At 42.9% G+C, this 19,799-nt stretch overlaps 1 protein-coding gene across 4 annotated transcripts in view; it reads right to left on the reverse strand.

The window, feature by feature from the left end:
- Positions 1–19,799, reverse strand: part of KCNU1 (potassium calcium-activated channel subfamily U member 1) — a 148,189-nt gene continuing 128,390 nt past the window's right edge. For all 4 annotated transcript variants that reach the window (XM_019828566.3, XM_045055584.1, XM_019828564.3 and 1 more), the window contains 5 exons: positions 16,663–16,734; positions 13,672–13,811; positions 4,749–4,940; positions 2,865–2,974; positions 1–620 (listed from right to left, as the gene is read on the reverse strand). In XM_019828566.3, coding sequence (XP_019684125.1) covers positions 209–620; positions 2,865–2,974; positions 4,749–4,940; positions 13,672–13,811; positions 16,663–16,734 — 926 coding nt within the window. In that variant the 3' untranslated portion in view covers positions 1–208. The remainder of the gene's footprint in view (positions 621–2,864; positions 2,975–4,748; positions 4,941–13,671; positions 13,812–16,662; positions 16,735–19,799) is intronic.

Here is a 19,799-nt window from a genome sequence, read left to right on the forward strand (position 1 = left end):
TTCGTCATGTATTTCTTTATTTATCACTCCAGACCCAGTGGGATTGGATCAGACTTTTGCCTCTCCCCCGGGTGGGCTTGCTCATCAACCACGAAGCAATGGGCACAAAAAAGGCATCCTTCCATTTTTATTTTCCTGTCCAAAGTCACCATCTCTGGAGATGCTTTACAAGTAGCAAGCTAAAGGCTTGTGGAGAATATCAACGGGCCTAGTTTGATTTTGAAGAGGCAGGGGCATTCTCCTCTGTGGTTTCCTTCATTTTTCCTTTCTCATTTTCTTTCACGGTTTCAGTTTCACCTAAACGTGGCTGGGGTGGCATTTTACTGCTGTGAGGTACGACGGTTTGCTTAGAACCACTGATGGAAATAGTTTTTGGCTGCAAATGATGAAGTGATGTAGTCAAAGGTTGTTTTGTAGTCTGGTTAACTGGGTCAACCATAGGCGAATAATTTATTTCTGTAACTGTCTCTGATGCCAGTGGCACCATGTTGATTATTTCATATGGACTCTGAGATGAAGTACCATCCATTTTGTAACAAGAAGTGCCATAAGGGATGGCACAAAACACAAGATCCGAGGGCAGTAGCTTAAAGTTATTGGGTGGCCGGGTAATCACAAACCTGTAAGAAAAGCCAAAGATGACTCCTGAGCCTCTCTGCAGCCAGGATGGCATGGCTACGGGTGATGGCCAAAACAAGGAAGCCTTTCTGCTGGGCCAGAGGAGGAAATGTTTTTGTTCTGCTTTGCCTCATTGGTTTCTGAGTAATAGTAAATACCCCTGGCACAGTATAACTGAAGCCTCAGACTAGGAATTAGGAGACTAACATTCACTTCTGCCTCTGAAACCAAGTGTCTCTGACCTTGGTTAGGCATGGCATCTCCCTTCTTTGGGCCTTGCTTTTTTCACCTCTTTAATGGGAGAGGGATAGGATGGAGGTGTGGACCGATTGGTCTCTAATTGACTTTTGGACTCCAAGTTTCCCTGTTTTTAATACCCACTACACTAATGAACTCAGTTGGCACAATAGTGAGCACTTGGCCAAGCTTTATCAAAAGCAGATTACATACATTCCAGCTATTTCTATTCTGGCTTAGGCCTCCCCTAATACTTACACCACCAACTTTCACACAGAATGTAGTGTGGCCAATGGAAAAAAAAAAATAAACCAGTTTTATTGGAAATTTTGACTAGTAAGCAAATAGTGAATGTCAGTGAGTCTTAAAGAACACCCACAGCCTGGTCCTGTTTATAGGGCAGCAGGATGCCTTAGCACAGTAGCAGCTACATAGCAAATCCTCAATAAATGTGAGTTAAATGAATTACTACACGAGCATTCATGCCAGAACACTGAGGCAGAATAAGGCAGAATGACTTTTCATGTCTTTCATCCTGTATTTCTTCATCACTGCCCCAAATCGTCACCTCGTATTTCCTCAACGCCCATCTCAGTGCACCTCTGACCTCCTTTCACTGAACAATCTTCCCCTTTTTACCTTTCCTACTGAGTTCCCTGTGATATCTATAATAGTTTAAATAAGATCTACTATAGCCACATATTCCCTTTGAAACAGAAATATTATTTCCTTCCAGAATGTCCTCTCAAAGAGGGGCTGAACATTTTCCCTATTACCATGTTCCATGGGTTTTCCAGAAGTATTGGAGCAAGGGCATGGAGTTCAGGCAGAGAAAGAGAGAAACCAGCATCATTCATGCTTCCCAGTGCTGCTTCCATAACATCACTGCTCCCCAACATCTTTGTGATTCATACTCTATAGCCATATCACCATCCCTCTTGATTCATCAGTATCATCTATAGACCTCCATGTTTATTTAGGTCTCTTGCACCTGGGATACTTTTTCTTTCAAGCTCTAGGACCACTATCATTTCATGTGCCTGCAATGTTTATGTGGCTTACAACTCCAAGAGCTAGGCACCTTTCCACTACCCAAGAATCTAATCTCCAAACCACTTTCCTGAGCACATACTGGAAGTCATCATTTCTTGACATGTCCCACCTCTCAAATATCATGCTTCCAGAAATCACTCTCTGGCTGTCACTTCCCATCATTCTGTCCCCTTTCATTCTTGCACTCTAAGTACATCCACTGTTTAACGTCATCAGGACTTTCAATCCTTTGTCCTTTCATTTTCGAGTTGGGTATTGCTTCTACAAATCTACAGCAAAGTTCTTCTATTACTCTCAGTAGCTAACCTACACTTTTACCTCTTTCCCAACTCCCTGTAATACTTCCTCCATCTTTTCTCTCAGCAACGGCCATGGCTATGCTTCACTGAGAGATCCTGGTGTTACATACACATTCGTTTAAGCACATGGTATGGCAATGTTTGCCTTGGCACCCATTCTTTTCCTTCCTTTCTCTGATGAGCAGAAAGTTTTCTTTCCATTCAAGACTACTCCACTTCGAGGAAGTTGGTTTCTTTCTCCCTATAAACGAGAGCAAGTTTCTTTCTATCTTCTTCCACTCTATTGTTTTTAATTTCTCCTTGGAGAAATTAAAATGGACTGAATCCTGTCCATTCCCACTGTGAGAATCTTAGTTTGGACCTACATTATTGAATTGTCGGTAGACTGTACCCTCTCTTTTCCCCTTCTGCCTTCCACATACATTTCCTTTATGTTCTCCTATGCTGCTATCAAGTGGATCTTAGTTTCAACTGAAATATGAACATAACACTTCCTTATTCCATGCTTCCTTATTCCTACATCACTCTCTACTCCCCCTGGACCCTTCTTTGTAAGCATGGACCCTCAGCTCTGGACTTTTCTTTCACATAAAATAAAGTAGCTTTGGCTCCTATGCTTGGATAGATGGGTACCACTTTCCAAGGTAGCATACTCCCCTTTTTTCTTCTGGGTTGTTCTCTTCATCTATCATGCGGTATAAGCCAAGGCACAGGATTCCAAAATTGTCTAATGAGCCACAGAACACTTGCCCAAATGTCTTTTTTGGCTGGGGAGAAAAGAGAAAAACATGTGTCTGTTGGCACTTTAATTAAGCAATAACAAGCACTTACTGGAAAGTTATTATCTTCCCTTGCAGTAAAAGTTTGGAAGACCCAAAAGCCATTTCCTAATATCTTTTATGGTGGCATTGTCAAGTAGGAAATTAGGTTTATGAATAGTTTTGAGCCTCTAATCCCAGTGATTGTTTTTATCACGTGGTCTTCCAGAGCCCCTCGTGGGTGTGGTGGAGCATGTTGTTATGCTAGTTTTTATTACTACCGCTGTTTTGGTAACCAGTAAGAAGTAACAATGAGTAACAGGTTGGGAAATTCAGTTTTCAAGCTTTATAATGGGTTGGGATGTAAAGTGAACTCAAAAGAGTGTTTTTCTTATCCTACTCTCCAAATAGCACACAGTCCCGAGCCTTCCTCCTGACACTGTTCTCAGGCTACACCCAACAAGGGCATCATGAGACAACATGGTCAAAGTAACAGCAAGGGGATTCAGTGAAGTCACTTGAGAACAGTTCGTTTCATTATGTGATGCTATGGGGTAAAGAACAAAATGAGGACAAGATATAAGTGGAGAAAGGAAGGACAGGAGTGTTGACCAGTCCACTGTCAGCTCTGATAGTAACAGGCAGTTGCTGGCGGCAGTTATCCTGGGCTGATAGTCACTCGTAAGTCATTCTCAGGTGAGGAACCCAAGACCACAGAAATGCCAAGGACCAGACTGTGCTAAGGGAACTTGGCAGTGTTGTTTGCACCTGGAATTCAGATGTACAGAGCATGGGCTTTCCCTTTTTGGCAGTATCTATTAAGACATATCAAGTATAGACACTTAGAAGAAATTGCTTCTTATGAAGGGGTTTCTCTTTCTACTGATGTCCTCTGAACAAACGAAAAATATTTCCTTATAAATTCCTGCCCCTGCTAACTGGTGGGGAGCTCAATGTAATGTCAGTTAAAGCTAAACCAAAAGGCACTGATAAGTTGATTACTCATTGCCAGGCTAGACCCCAATCTGATCAACAAATACCCAGATGCCTCACTGGAATCTTCCTTAATTAGCTTTTCCCCTTGCCATAATCTACTGCTCACTAGCTCAGTGGGCTAGGAAAATTCAAGCATTTTCCACTACTTAGCCCAATCAGAGTCTTAGACTCAAACACAGAATCCTTCTGCCTGATTTCAGCTGGCATGATCAGATTTCGTTATCAGCTCAGATATAGGAAGAGTGGGCAGACCCTGGGTCAGACTGCCTTGGAGGGAACCCTGCTTTTCCAGTGGGACAAAATGTGATCTCAGGTAAGTTTCTTGTTTCTCTAGGTCTCAGCTTCTTGGTCTGTTCAATGCAATTAATAACAATACCTACCATGTAAATCCTTGGACAGATTAAATAAACAACAATAACAAGAAAAACAAAGCAGATAGGCACAGAGAAAATGTTCAGTAAATATTAACTATTAGAGTTATTATTAATACCCTTGCTAAGGTACAAAGTTATTAGACCTCTCAGATGCTTCCTGCAGACTTGGATTTTTTATCTGGAAGATGGGCATGAAAACGACTGCCTTATATACCTTCTGGAATTGTTGTAAAAAATAAAGATAGCACATGAAAATGCACTGTAAATTATAAAATATGAGTATAAGGTTGTATTATTGCTTGTTATTATTTTTATGCTATAGGCTATCTAGAAACCCAAATAGCCTGAGTCATTTTCAGAAACCCAGAATGGTAAGGAAGGGGTAACCTTTATTAAGGTAGAAGTAGACTCACTTCAATGTCAGACAGAATGGTTTGGTTTAAGGACAGAAGCCCCAGCTTACACCGCGCTCTTCCAGACACAACCGAAGTGCAGCTGTGGGTCAGCCCACAGAAACTCTTATCCAAAAATTGTTCCAGCTGGGAACTTATCCCTCCTGTCACCAGCATCTGAAGTAATTCCAGGACGTGATAATTGTAGAAGGCCTGGAAAGCAACGACAAAGCCACGTGCAAAGTCAGAAGAACCAGCATAGAAACTGTGGACGTGTATAGCCTTGGAAATTTAGGGGGGGTATCACTGTTTGAAATGGATCAAATGACACAAAACAGGGTCTCTCATTATCATTATTTTTATTTTTATTTTTGATTTTATTTTTGAGAGAGAGAAAGACAGAGCATGAGCGGGGGAGGGGCAGAGAGAGAGGGAGACACAGAATCCGAAACAGGCTCCAGGCTCTGAGCTGTCGGCACAGAGCCCGACTCGGGGCTCAAAGTCACGAACCGCGAGATCATGACCTGAGCCAACGTTGGACGCTTAACTGACTGAGTCACCCAGGTGCCCCTCATTACCATTATTAAAATCAACTAAAAACTGGCAGTTCAGGTAGGGCACTGGGTTAGGCAAGGTGCAGAGTGACCCAGTTCTTGCTCCCTCAGGGCTTACACTGTAGCAGAAGAACAAAATGGGAAATGATACTGACACCAAGGATGTCTTCCAAAAATAGCAGAGGAGTATGTCAGGCCACAGATACCCTAATAATCATCAACAGACATTTAAAACTATGTATTTAATGAGACTTCTATAGATTCCTCCCTAGGGACTACTGACATGATTACTGTCATCTATAATTGAATCTTCTGTATGTGAATCTACTTATATTCCTTTTGATTGTGACCCACTTGAGGACAGGTATTGCCTTGGGCCTTACTGATATTTAGATCTTCCACAGTTCTTATGTGGAGCTAGAACACAAAATTGTAAGGGTTGAATAAATGGATGGAATTTTTGGAATCTCTGGCATCAAAATAAAACCAAAGGAAGACATGTGGGGAACTGCTTATTTTGAAACCACCTGGAGTCCGAAAAACTCTAGCTATTTTATTATTTTTAATCTGTTTTTAAGTTTACCTATTTTGGGGGAGAGAGAGAGACAGAGACAGAGACAGAGAGAGGGAGAGCACACGTGGGGTAGGGACAGAGAAAGAGGCAGAGAGACTTCCAAGCAGGTTCCATGCTGACACAGCACAGAGCCTGATGCAGGGCTCGAACTCACGAACCGTGAGATCACGACCTGAGCCGACGAAACCAAGAGTTTCGCAAACGCTTAACTGACTGAGCCACCCAGGGAGCCCCTGGCCCTAGCTATTTTCTTAAACTTCTTTTCCAAAGGATTCCTACATATTCAGTGTAAACTGGCCATTGGCATACATGTAATTAGCACTGGAATACGTTACCCATCAGATTTTCTCAAATCTGAATACATAGAGTTTCAAGTGTTATACTTTTTGTTTTATCGAAATTAGGCTTTTACTCCAGTAGACATGATAATTCATAGGTTTACATAGTACCTATAGAAAAGCTAGTAATTTTTTTATTAAAAACAATGGGGCACCTTTGGTTAAAGCATCTGACTCATGATTTTGGCTCAGGTCATGATCTTACTTGCTTGGGATTTCTCTTTCTTCTCTGCCCCTCCTGACCCCCACCCCCAAATAAGCAAATAAGAACTTAAAAAAAAATAATAGTAATGAACTCAATTGTTACTATCTTAGAAATGTTGCCATTCACTTTCTCTACTCTCAGATTCAAGGACTCATCTTCTGCAGACTGAATTATGATAGCAACCTGTTTACCTGTCTTCCCGTCTTGTTTTTCTTCCCACTTGGAATCCTTGTTCGAACTGTTTCTAGAGAGATTCTCTTGAACACAAATCAAATCATGCTATCCACCTCCTAAAACCTTCAGTGTCATAACCCTTGCTGTAAAACCAAGCTCATCTCCTCTGTGAATGGTGCCCTCCAGTGCTCAATAGTCTATCTGTTGCTGAAGCTACATATTTACTCCTTCATGCCTTTGCTTTAGAACATCTGATCGCTCATCAACTTGGGGATCTCTTCATCAGAATGAAGTTTTCCTTTCTTTGTGATCCCACAGCCACTGGCTTTTGCTTCATTTCATCTTTCTGTATTTTAAGGTTGGTAGTTTTTCTGAAACATACTTGACTTTGAATCTTGGACTGGTATGTTCTAGCTGAATACTTTTGGAAAATTCATGTGCTCCTTCTCAGAAACGAGTTTCATAACCTTTACAGTTGACATGATAATACCACCTTTGAATATTGTTTGTGGGATGAAATAGATCTACTGCACACATTATTAAGCTCTGTTCTCTTCAACATTGGTTCTCATGTATCTGGATCACCTGGAAGGATATTCATGAGTGTGGGTTTCTGGAATCCAAGATTTACTGCATCAGAACTTATGGACAGGAGTGGGAATCAGAAATTTAAAGGGCACCTCTAGTGGTTCTGCCACTGGTTGGTGCTCAGATCACTCTGGGCAACGTTTCCTTAAATGATGTGCTCTTTCCGAGGACAGACTTTGTCTACTTAACATTCATGCTCTCGGGGGTGCATTGAACAAAGCAGGTGTTCAAAGCTGTACGAATATTGACTGCAATTGGCTGTTGATTTTTAACAAATAAACAAATATTTCTAGCAAAACGTAGAGGCCACTGGGACAAGAGGGCCTAGGAAATAATACAAGCTATATGATTTAAGAGAGAATAAAAGGAAAATAAGTTCTAAAGTAGTTTTCAGAATTAAAAGATGACTTCAAATGTCCTGACTGAGGGGATCCCCTGACTGATGGTCTTCTCCTTACATTTCTTCTTTGTTCCATGTTGCTACCACCTAGAAGGGAGCTTCCAGAATTGGCTTACTGAAATCCAGGGGTGAACAGGGGATGTAAATCCAGGTTGAGCCACAATCCATTTAAGAACAACTGGCCATAGTGTACAGTGATCAAACATAATGCTGTTAGAATAATTCTCCACTGATGAAAGCAAAGGTCTAAATTCTAGGGTTGTTCTGGTGTCAAGGGCTCTCGGGAAACATGTGCTTTGCATATTTAACAGAGAGAGGCTTAGCTGTTGAATATGTCATTTCTTCAGTTTTGACTTCAAAAGGATTGCAATTCTATGTTGGGGGAAATAATGGGATTTACATGTCACCCTTATTCTGAGAGCTCATCTAGTATTCTTATTATCCTGGGTTCTCTCCTATTGGCCTCTTCCCCGCCCCCCTCACCTCCCTCCCTTCCTTCCTCCCTCCTTTCTTTTTTTTCTTTCTCAAGAAAATATGGAAGTTGAAATGTGCTTCACATATTTTAAACTTGGATAGTGTTTCTGATATAATCGGATTTAGTAGAATTTGGACTTGCAGCGTTAGAAAATGTTGAGGCCCAAAGTGTTTTCACTTTTAGCTACAATGAAGCTTGAGGTCTCTCTCATAACCTACAACATTTCCTAATAACATAGATAGTCACACCCTAGCTACTTGCTGCTTTTTATTCTGAAAATCCATCTCCAAAGGCTGTAAGACCAACCATTCTTATCAAATATTTCTAATTGAAAATGAGGCCACATGGTAGGAAAACTGTGAGTAACCAGCAGAGGGACCTTAAGGGAGTCACATACCTTCTGTGAGCCGCAATTTTCTTACAGGTAAGGAAATTGCTGCCTACGTTCACGTCCAGTTCTGAAGTCCAATTGTTATAAAGCCATACAGGAGTCCTGCTTATGGATCTGAGTGTCTCTCCATATATTTTTTTTAAGTTTATTTATTTATTTTGAGGGGGGCGGGGAGAAAGAGAGAGAAAGAGCATGAGCGTGCACGTGCAGGGGTGAGGGGCAGAGAGAGAGAGAGAGAGGGAGAGAGACAATCCCAAGCAGGCTTCCACACTGTCAGCGCAGAGCCTGATGTGGGGCTTGAACTCATGAACCGTGAGGTCATGACCTGAGCAGAAACCAAGAGTCGGACACTCAACTGACTGAGCTACCCAGGTGCCCCTCCACATTCGTATTTTTTTTACAGTATTGAGCTGAGAGAGGATTAAATGTGAATGTGAATTATGTTTCACCGGACTGTTTTCCCATCTGGGGCAGTTTACAGTAGTATACCAGAGGCAACCTGAAGCCGTAGTGTCAGCTGTGCCCGATTTGGAGGGAAGCACTATTATTTTACGTTGGAAAAAAAAAAAAATCACCGGTGTATCAGGGGATAGAATGAAAAAGGACACGAAATCCAAAACAAAACTTCAGTATAAGCAGTGACGACTTCACCGCACGTTATTCAGGCTTTGTTCCATCCTTGGGACCCACACCTTCATTCCTTTGTGTTTATTAAGGGAGGGCAGAGGAAAAGGTGGAGAAGTCCAGACTGGTGATCTAATCTCGTTTCAGACACGGGTGCGGCGTGTCCTGAGGGGAATCTGTTCTGAATGCATCTGTTTTCCCCTTTGCCCTTCTGAGTAGTATGGGCATCAGGGGAACAAGCTCTGACTTGTGACCTCTGACCATACAGCAGCAGGAAACAGATCTCTTGGTGCCCTGAGCTGGGCGGCAGGTCCAAAGAACCGCTTGGAAGGTGTTTCTTGGGAAGGGGCATTATGAAGCAAAAGGCACATGCTAAATGGGGTGGGGTGGTGGACCCCTGTCCCTCACACAGGACTCAGGACCGGAAACTGGCTATCTTGTCTCAGAACAGCGGATGGGATTCTGCTCCTTCCATTTCACACCTCTCTCTATGGGTCCCATATTCTAACTTCTAGGAGTGACCTTCCAGATCTTCTTAACAACAGAAAGCCTCCTACGAATCAAATTGGAGGCAGAGCCTCACACACAGTGCAGATGAAAGTTGAGTTGTTCTGACTGGGGGGAGGGGTACAGGTGTGTGTGGGTGCCCTGATGGGGTGAGAGTGCCCAGGGGGACCCCCCCCCCCGCCCCCGCTGCTTGTCTGCTCAGCAGCTCCTGAGCACGCTGGAAGGCAGATCCCTTTCGGCAAAACTTGAAAGTCAATGCACTGGAAGGCTACTCATAATCACAAAGATTTCTGGAAGGACAGGACTCTGACAGCAAGGTCTGACTCTAGAATCACAGAAAGTAGGGTTTGAAAACCAGCTTGTCATCTGTAAGTGCTGTGACTTTGGCACTTTATGTATCCCTCTAAGCCTCAGACTCTTTATCTGTAAAATGAGGCTCATAATTATATTCTCCTAATTGGGTTGAAAGAAGAATTCAACATGGTATTGCAGGTAATGCGCTTAGCAAAGACCTTGACCCAAAGTAAGTGCTTCAGAGATGTTGTTATTATTCCTATCAGAGTTATTGCTCTGATTCCTAATATTACCCTAACAACAGAACTTATTCGAAGAAGTTGCCATGAGGTCTGTGCTGAGAAAGAGCCGCAGGTGTGATCTGCAGGCAAAGAAACTGACCATTAGTGGCGCCTGCCGTGGGGATGGGTTAGAGGGAGTGACAACCACGGACGGAGCTTGCAACTGCCATCCTAACTTTAAGGAGAGACCAAGATCCTTGCCTTTCTCCCCAGCCTCTGAGTAAGAAGATGCTCTGATAAGAATGGAGAATAAAGCAGAGTGGTGACGAACATATTCCGAGGCCACTGCTCTCATTTCCGCAAGACCAAGGGTCAGGTCAGGAGGCCAGCCAACATCAAATGGTACTCAGAAGAGTGGAGATGATAGAATTGGAGGCTCAGGTCTGACCTGTGGCCTCTTTCTTTCTATGTGGCTAGACAATGGGAAGTCACCCCCACCCTTAGAAAGCCAGGTGGACCCTGCAGCACCAGACGTCAGGGCAAAGGAAACAAGGGTGGGCAGTTACCTGATTATTTTCAAAGGTCTAGTTCAGCTTCTCGTGGCCAGAGATTTGGGGCTGGAGCTCTAAATAGTATTAAAGTGTGTTCATTTTTTTGTGTTGTACATCATTAAGGATTCAAGAGCTGGGGCAGAAGGTCACTAGGTAGATATGCAGAGGGTCAAGACCCAAGCCAGCCCCTTTGACATAAAAGTTCCATTGCTATGCTCACCCTATGTTCTGTTGACCAAGTGCTAGTCTTTTTAATTTTATTTTTTAATTTTTATTTAGTTTTGAGAGAGAGAAAGAAAGAGAGACAGAGTGCGAGCAGGGGAGGGACAGAGAGAGAGGGAGACAGAGAATCTGAAGCAGGCTCCAGGCTCTGAGCTGTCAGTACAGAGCCCAATGCAGGGCTTGAACCCACAAACCGTGACATCATGTCCTGAGCCGAAGTGGGATGCTTAACCAACTAAGCCACTCAGACACCCCTGTCCTTGCAGACAAAGTGAGGGTCCAGTGTGGCTTGTGACCTCATGTGACTCAGTTGTGTGGCTTTTTCTCTCTTCCACAGACTTCACTGTAGGGCCTCAGAAAAGACTCCTGAGTTCTTACATAGCTTATCTCCTTTTCCAGGAGGATGAACTTGTCCTTTCCCACTGAGAAGCCCAATGGTGCAATACCTGAAGGTAGCCTAGGAGGAGGTGGTACTTCTCAGTGAGGTCACAGGTCCTGTGGTAAGTGGTAAGAGGCCCAGCTGCTGGCTCTCATGACCAAGTTTGTGTTTCCTATGCTGGCTTACGTTGTATGTTCATTTGTTTTTATTTCTATTCTTTTAGCCCTTCTCTGCCCATCCCGTTCTTCCCACTAGTTCTAAGCAGAGTCTGTGACTTTGTTCCTGCTGCTGTGGGCCAGTGGAGTTTAATTAAGGCTCCAGTTGAATTTAAGGCACGAAGGTGCCTGTCATCTAGGGATCTCTGAAGAGACCTGGGACCTTAACCCCATTGAAAATGTATCCTGCAGACGGTCCAGTTCATCCAAAGTCACCTCCTGCCTGACACTTCAAGTCATTAATTACCGGCAAGGGAACTGACATATCAATGACAGACAGTGATAAAACCCTTTCTCTGACAGAGCCATCTTCCCAGCAAGGTCACTTGACTGGGCTCCTGGCTCAGTCAAGGCTGAATGCTGCCTAACCCTTTGGGAAATTCATAGTCTACCAACTTGTTTAATGTTAAGCTATCACTGACATCGTTTTCTCTCTCTGAGAACCAGATGGGATTTATGACACCCCTTCCCCACAAGGCTTAGGGAAGCAGAGGCCAAGGCAACATAATCCCCTGCTGCCACAAGGGCAGTGCCTATGGCCCAGCCACACTCCCCTAAAAAGTGCAATCTGTGCCTTTGAGGCACCTGCACAATTCAGGAATGATGCCCTTTCCACACGGAATTACAGAAGGCTGCAAGTCTATCAAACTGGCTTCAGAGCCCTGTGCGTCTATACACTGGTATTCAGCCGCTCTGCAGCCCTTCCCTTGGAAACTCTGGGGAGGAGTCTGTGAGGCAGCCAGGTTTCCTGTGGAGGGGTTCTTGCAGTCGTTCACAAATGGTGACGTACAGATTTTGTGTTCTAGTCCAACTCCCTGGACATAAGAGCACTGGCACCTCACTGCCTTTTCCGTTCTCCTCTCTGCCTGCAGTGTTTCTTCTCCCAAGATCAGAATGACACCAACTCCCTTCTTCCCCAGAGCTGGCCTTGCATGCCTCGACTTCAGTGCTGCCTTCCTTCTCTGGCCGCGCCATTGAAACTTGAAACTCCTTTCCTAACCCTCACATTTCTTATCTCACATTGCCTTAGCCCTTATATCTGACGTGCCACATATGGCCCTTATTTTTCAGGTTCGTGTTTTGTTTTGTTTTGTTTTAAGTTTTATTTACTTATTTTGAGAGAGCACAAGTGGTGGAGGAGCAGAGAGAGAGGGAGAGAGACAGAATCCCAAGCAGGCTCTGCACTGTCAACACAGAGCTCGATGTGGGGCTGAAACTCATGAACCGTGAGATCACGACCTGAGCCGAAACCAGGAGCTGGACACTTAAGTGACTGAGCCACCCAGGCGCGGCTATCATGTTTACATTAATCTCCTCCACTACCCTAAGCTCTACGTGGGCACACAGACTTTTGTTTCATCACTGTTGTACCCCTGGCACCTAGAACAGTGTGCCCTGCATAGAGTAGGTTTTCTCACAGTGCATTTAATTCTACTTATGGAAATGCTGGAGCGGAGGCAAGGGACATGCTCAGAAGCTAAAGAAGTATTGAGAGCTGAAGACCAACCACGTAGTCAGGCACCCAGGAGGCACCCGGGTGGCTCAGTCCTTTGAACACCCAACTCCTGATTTCTCCTCATGTCCTGTTCTCACGGTTTGTGGGTCTGAGCCCTGCATCGGGCTCTGCACTGGCAGCATGGGGCTGCTTGGGATTCTCTCTCTCCCTCTCTCTTCCTGCCCCTCTCCCACTGTCTCTCTCTCAAAAATAAATAAACATTAACAAAACAAAACAAAACAAAGCACCCCAGGAGAGGGGTGACATGGAGGGAGAGTCAACATAGCTCTGAACAAAACTCATATCACCAAAGGCCAAAGCTTTTTTTCCTAGTCCCCCTGTCCCTTTATGGCTGAGTCCTGCATAAGCTGTTGAAGATATTTTAGAGAGAGGAGAAAGGAATATCTCATAAATTCTGACACCACAGCTTGGTCTGCCAAGATGCACTTGAAACTCAAAGGTAGGTACCCTCCTCTTTAGGTGCTCATTCTTCCTGGTACCAAGTGGTCTCGTTCTAAGGGCCAGAAGACATTTGTAATTTTGAAAATGTGAACATTTGGCTCCCGTTGCCAGGTAGTTGTGAAAAAAGATGAAATGATGTATCTGAACAAGATTTTTTGTGAAATTCCAAGAGAACTCAGAATTGTGAGGAATTCTCATCATTTCTCTAAGCCCTAACCATCCTTTCTACCCTCTGCAAGGGGCTTGGTTCGCAGGTTCAGCTCAGCTGCACTTACTGTGGCCAGGAGGGAATCCAAGAAGCTGCCAGAAAAGACGGTGCCAGTGGAAAAGGATGTGCTGAGATGCAGGTTTGTTCCTGAGAATGATTCATCCAGTCCACTCAGCTGTTCAATATAGTGGATATTGGAAGGATTTTCTGCAAAGCAAAGAAGGAAAAAAAGAAAGGCAGGCAGACAAGCTTAAGAATATGAGACTGCCATACAAAGCAGGCCAAGGGGTGACCATTGATCAAAGGATCTGATGTCTACTCTGGGCCAATGTGGGATCTGCCCTTACTTTAGTATATCTAATATCTATATATATAGTATATAGATATAGTATATAGTATATAGTATATATATATATATATAGTATATAGTATATATGTATAGTATATAGTATATATACTATAGTAGTATAGTATAGTATACTATAGTATATAGTATATATACTATATAGTATATCTATATCTATATATATCTATATATATCTAATATATATATATCTATATATATTTAATATATATATAGATTAGATATAGATATAGATATAGATATAATTTTTTTTTCTTTCCCAGCATCTTCCTCCCCTAAAGACATGTATCCATCTTGGGTACCTTCATCATCAAGGGTATATCCTTGACCCAGTTCCTCCAAACAAATGCCTCCAATGTCACCTTTATATAATTTACCTTTCAAAGCAGGACACTTTTGAAAGTAAAAAGGGACACTCTCAATAACTGCACTGGGACAACAGGCATAAATGGGAACATATGATCACCCCAATTAAAGGCATTTTTCATAACACTACATCATAGATACCTTGGTATTCACTTGGGTTTTTAGAGTTATCTGGGTCCAGGATAAGCTAAAGCAGTAACACTCAAAATTTAATGTGCACATGAATCACCTGGGGATCTTGTTATAACACAGATTATGATTCACTAAGTCTGGGGGTAAGAACGGGATTCTAGGTGTCCAACAAGCTTCTAGCTTCCAGCTGCTGATTCATGGACTATACTTTGAGTAATAGGGCTTAGAGAATCCTCCTAATTGGGGCCCCTGTAGAAGTGGCCAAATTATCTACTAGCATGTCTATACTTGCCCCAGCTGCAACTCAGATCCCTGTAGGAAGCCTCTGAAGGAAATGCAACTGGTCATTGTTGGGAGTACAAACAGAAGCACTGATTGCCGTTGTTCCAAGATTATTGTTTCAAAAATGTTTGAAGACCAAATAGCTTTGGATGACAGAGATAATATCTCCCACCAGAGCAAAGGGAATCAAGCTTACTGCCTGTTATAAAAGATTCTGGTTCCCAAAGCCCATGGTTTCTCTCCTACAAAGCAATCCATTGTTCGTACAGGTATTATTTGGCCCTTGTCATGTCACCCTATGGGAATGAGGCTTTGGGCAAGCAGCACAAAATTGATGGTACTCTGGCTATTGCCACTGCTTTGAGTAATAAACTGTTCTTTATCTCTGTCCCAGGGGTCTTGTGTCTTCTTCCAGTATCCATGAAACTGAGGCAGGTCAACTTAATGGTTTGCAAGTAACATAAGGTCTTACTTACATCCTTCACAGTTCTTAACAGTCAGATTACAGATCAAACCAAACTTCCTGGGCACACAAGGCAGAATACATTCCTAACTAAGACTGGATTATTCCTTAATTCTTCAAATCACTCCATGGTTTTATAAAAGATGAGCAATGTCTGACTAATATCTACCCACCTTTCTTATGCACATACACTTTTTTCTCCTTGCATTCTAACCCTCGACACACACACATACTCCAGGAGCCCTTGTCCAAATCTCGCTGTGTCTTCTTAAACTACTGGCTTCTGCTTTCCTAGCCATTTTCCTGTATGCCACTGGACATTCTGTACCAAAGTGCTGACAGTCAGGCCTGCAGCTCTCATGTCATTTTGACCTTTTCCAGCCAGCCAAAGAACAAAAAACTGAGGGAGCTGACAGGTGATTTGTTATACTAATTTGACAAGGGCTACCTGATGCCAGAAAGTCTTTAGTTCAACAAAGCTGTAAGTCCCTGGATGGTGACCAGATGTACTTTGGGGCCAGGGAAAACCTTGCTGGTCCTCTCCTAACCACTCCAACTTACATCACAGTCTTCTAATCAATGTCCTTAGTGTATCTATGCCTTGGGTTGAAGATGGCTCAAAAGGGTAGAAAAATAAAATATAAGTAAAAACTGCAGTTGACAGCTTCAGGTTCTAATCTGTGCTAAAGACACCATGCCCCTCTTTCGTATCTTCCCCTTTTATCATCAATTATTGCTATTATTAAATCCCAGTGTGTCCCCTGTTTTCTTAAAAACATATCCCCAAATGCACAGGTACCTTCGCTGCCTTCCCTACTCTTCCCACCCTCAGAGCTCCTCACATCCAGGAAAGTCTCATGTATGTGCATTTTCCATATGGTGTTGGTGAGACATAATAGCATATTCTGGTGTTTCTGCATGAAGTATTTTCATTTTAGAAGAGCATCACTCAGAGCCAGGATTCAGATGACCCAAGGGAGGTACCTGGGACACAAAATTTAAGAACCCCAGGAGCGGACACATCCTTAAAATCTGTACCCCAAGTGCCTCATTTGCATCACCCTGGTATCCTAGCCCTGGTGTCACTACAGGAAAGGAAGATGCCTGATTTAAAGTCCCATGATGGGTAGGTAAGTGAGTATTGGGAGATCCTTCCTAGAAGTCTTCAAATCCGTGGTCCCTCCCACAAAAGATTTCCTCCAAACAGACTGAGTCAGTGGCTGATCTCCTGGTCACTGAACAAAAGGAGAAGGCAGATGCTATTCCTGCACCCTGACACCCAGATACAACAGGCTCTGCTTGATGATGTCACCAGCTGTGTAAAAGCCCAATGTAATGTCCAAACACTTAATGTTTGTCTGGGCCCCATTCTGATTCTTCTGTCCTTTGACTGTGGATTCTTAGATCACAAAGATTTCTCCCTTGAATTTTATCCTTGAAACACAACTTACTCAGTTCAGTGAGGATGGGGATTCTTCGGAATTTTGGTTTCTCAGGAAATCCGGTGAAACACTCTGAAGTCCCTTTTGTGAACACACACAACAAAGAAAAGAGATTGATAAATGCAAACAAAGTGGCTTTTAAGACTTGGCAAGGATGTAAATGCATGCCATGTTACTTGATGCTTTATCTTAACAAAGTTAAGGAAAAAAATTGGGGGCTCCTCAGCATTTCCTTTTGAGAAGTGGTGTGTGTTTTAAATGGCATTTCAAATGAACTACAAAAAAGTGAAGCTCTCCCAGTCGTTGCTTATTGATGACAAAGTAAAATATGATTATTCTGCATGGAGTGGTAGTGCTGGGTAATGGCTCCGACAGGTTGTGCCTCAATCCACATCCATTTGCTTGCAGAACTTTTAGGGAACCATGAATAAATGGTGGTGCTTCCCCACCAGTGCTTCTGGAGATACTACCACTAGTTTCTGGCTCCTAGTGCTCTTGGCTTCTTTGAGATATTCTCTGGGTACCCGGGTGCCCATGAGGCAATGCTCATGTCTTCTTTCTTCTTTAGCAGAACTGGCTGCCTCCCATCTCTGGTTGGCTTGACTCAATCCTAAATCCCTTGGGACTTCCTTAAAGATGGGCAGGATGTGACTTGGGGCCTCTGAGCTTTGCTTTCAGTTTACAGACAGATTTCCCTCCTGTGTTAGGAGGTGAGCCTCGACTCACTTCCTCTGTGGGCCTCGACTCCAAAACACAGCAATGCATGGCACCAGCCTGAAACACAGTGCTACCTTGCAGGGAACAACAGGAAGGTTCAAAACCCAGCTGAACACCAGAGTTCCAGTCTCCAAGCCACACTAAAAAAATGTAAAGGATGAAAAGGGAAGAGAGAGATGGGAAGCTGGGGTCCACTTAAAAAAGAAACACACGCACAATGATCTCATCAGAAGTGATGCTTTGATAGGGTTTGAAGAGAGGTCTCTTGGATGTTGGAATGGAGTCCTGAGGGATAGGGAACAGCCACCCAGGCAGAGGGAATTGGATAAGGGATACAAAGCAGGAAAGAGTCAGTATAAATAAGATGAAGTGGGAGAAAATTCAAACTCCCAATTGGCCTCCAAAACCCTGTGTGATTTTCCTATAATTGTCATGGGTCACCATTATAGGGTTTAAAGTAGGGAACTGACATTATCTGTTAAATATTTATAAAAGATCCCTCTGGCTGCTGTGAGCAGTGGAAACTATAGAGCAATCAGGATTTTACCACAGTCCTATCAAATCTGTGAATTAAGTACATATAGTCAGAGGCTTCGATCTCAAATGTTCTTACTAGGTGCACACACATGCTTATCAGTTGAAATAACTGATTTGGACACCAGCTGAAGGACAGCAACTGAATTTCTGCCTTAACTCCCTCTTGTCTTGTAGAGCAATGGTTAATTTGAGTATGTGTCAGATCATAGCCTGGATATATTTCACTAATTGTCAATATTTTTGCTATGTAATAGTACACAGTATTATACCTGAAATCTTCCAGTCTGGCAGGGTGCTATTATAAAAGATTGCTTAATTGTAGATTACTACTGTACATTTAAATTTCAGTAGCATATTAAGTTGTCAGACTTAATTACCATTATATGTTTAGATTATGCCACAGATTATTTAGTTCAATACCTAGGTTTGCCAACCTGCTCTCCCTGTGATGTGACAGGGCAATAATTAGAACGTCACTGGAAAACCTAAAGTTTCCCACAGAAATGTCCAGGAGGCCTGGCGTTCTTACGGATCCTTAAGAAAGTCCTCACTCTGCTGTCCCCAACTCCCAACATCCCTTGGTGAATCACTGTATGGAATAGCCTTGGTAGTCCTAGATGGCCTTCACATATAAGTTTATCATGACTGCGAAGATGTGGAAAAGCCTGCTTATCCCAAAAGAGTCTCACCAGATATGCTAGGGCAAGGTTTCTGATTGGTACTATTGACATTTGGGGCCAAAAAGGTTTTTGTTATTATTATTATTTTAAATAATGCGGGGCTGTCCTGTGCATTATAGGATGTCTACCAGCATCTCTGACCTCTACTCACTAGATGCCAATAGTATCCCATCAAGTTGGGACAACCAAAACTGTCTCTAGGCATTGTCGGATGACCTCTGGGTGGAAGGGTGGCAGGGGAGAGGGGAACTGCCCCTGGTTGATAACCCCTGTCCTAGAGGAAAGGAGAGCAAACTGCCCATTGGCTAGTCTTATGTTGGTGCTCAGCATGCAAGAGGTTTTCTGACTCCTGGCAGAATTTCATAGTCCTTTATACTGTCAGTTCTTGGAAGTGTATATTCTCATTTCTATCTCTTAGGGATGGTACAAGAATGGTATTCACATGAAATGGGAAGAATGGTTAAGAGAGCCAAATAGGCTTCTTCAAGGCTTCAGAATTTCTCTATATAAACTCCAAGTAGATTTCTATAATGCCAGAGTAATTGATGAAAAATCTGAGTAATGATCCTTTGCTATTCTTGGGTGCTCATAACGTGACTTTACTGATGTTATAGCCAGCAGATAAGCAGACTCAGTGACCTTCGTTAGGTGGTGCAGTAGAGCCTGTCTAGGTCTCCATTTCCTGGTCACACAGTTGGGTATGATGATATGCCTAAAAGAAACCTTACAAGGCTCCCACAATACATTTTTCTCTAAACCTTTCCTTTGATCTTTGGGGAAAGCATGTACTCATACTTCATAACAATTGAAATACTTTGATATTTCTTCATTTTCTCTGCCTCCTTTCCAAACCTTTTTCCTTCTCTCTTTTACCTCCTTCTACCAATTAATCTTTCTCCTTTGAGGGCATCCTTCTAGCCTATAACAGAGTACATGGCACATCATACCAAATCAATATTGTTTTGTTGAATTAATGAATAAGCAAAGGGATTAAAATCATTAGAAATAAAGGAAAGTGGAATTAAATCCATAGGTTTCTCTCTTTCTAGCCTATATAAGATGTGAGATGAAGTAAAAGTAATGATAGGAAGGACAAGTCACCGAGATGATTAACTCAATGGCCAATGTCAGTTTATCCCAGGCTTAAGTGGGCATTTTCATTTGTATACTGATGACTTTGCCTTTAAAGTGAATACTTCTTCTTTGTCCAAT

The sequence above is a fragment of the Felis catus genome, chromosome B1 (genome assembly GCF_018350175.1).
Source record: "Felis catus isolate Fca126 chromosome B1, F.catus_Fca126_mat1.0, whole genome shotgun sequence".
NCBI classification, from domain to species: domain Eukaryota; kingdom Metazoa; phylum Chordata; class Mammalia; order Carnivora; family Felidae; genus Felis; species Felis catus.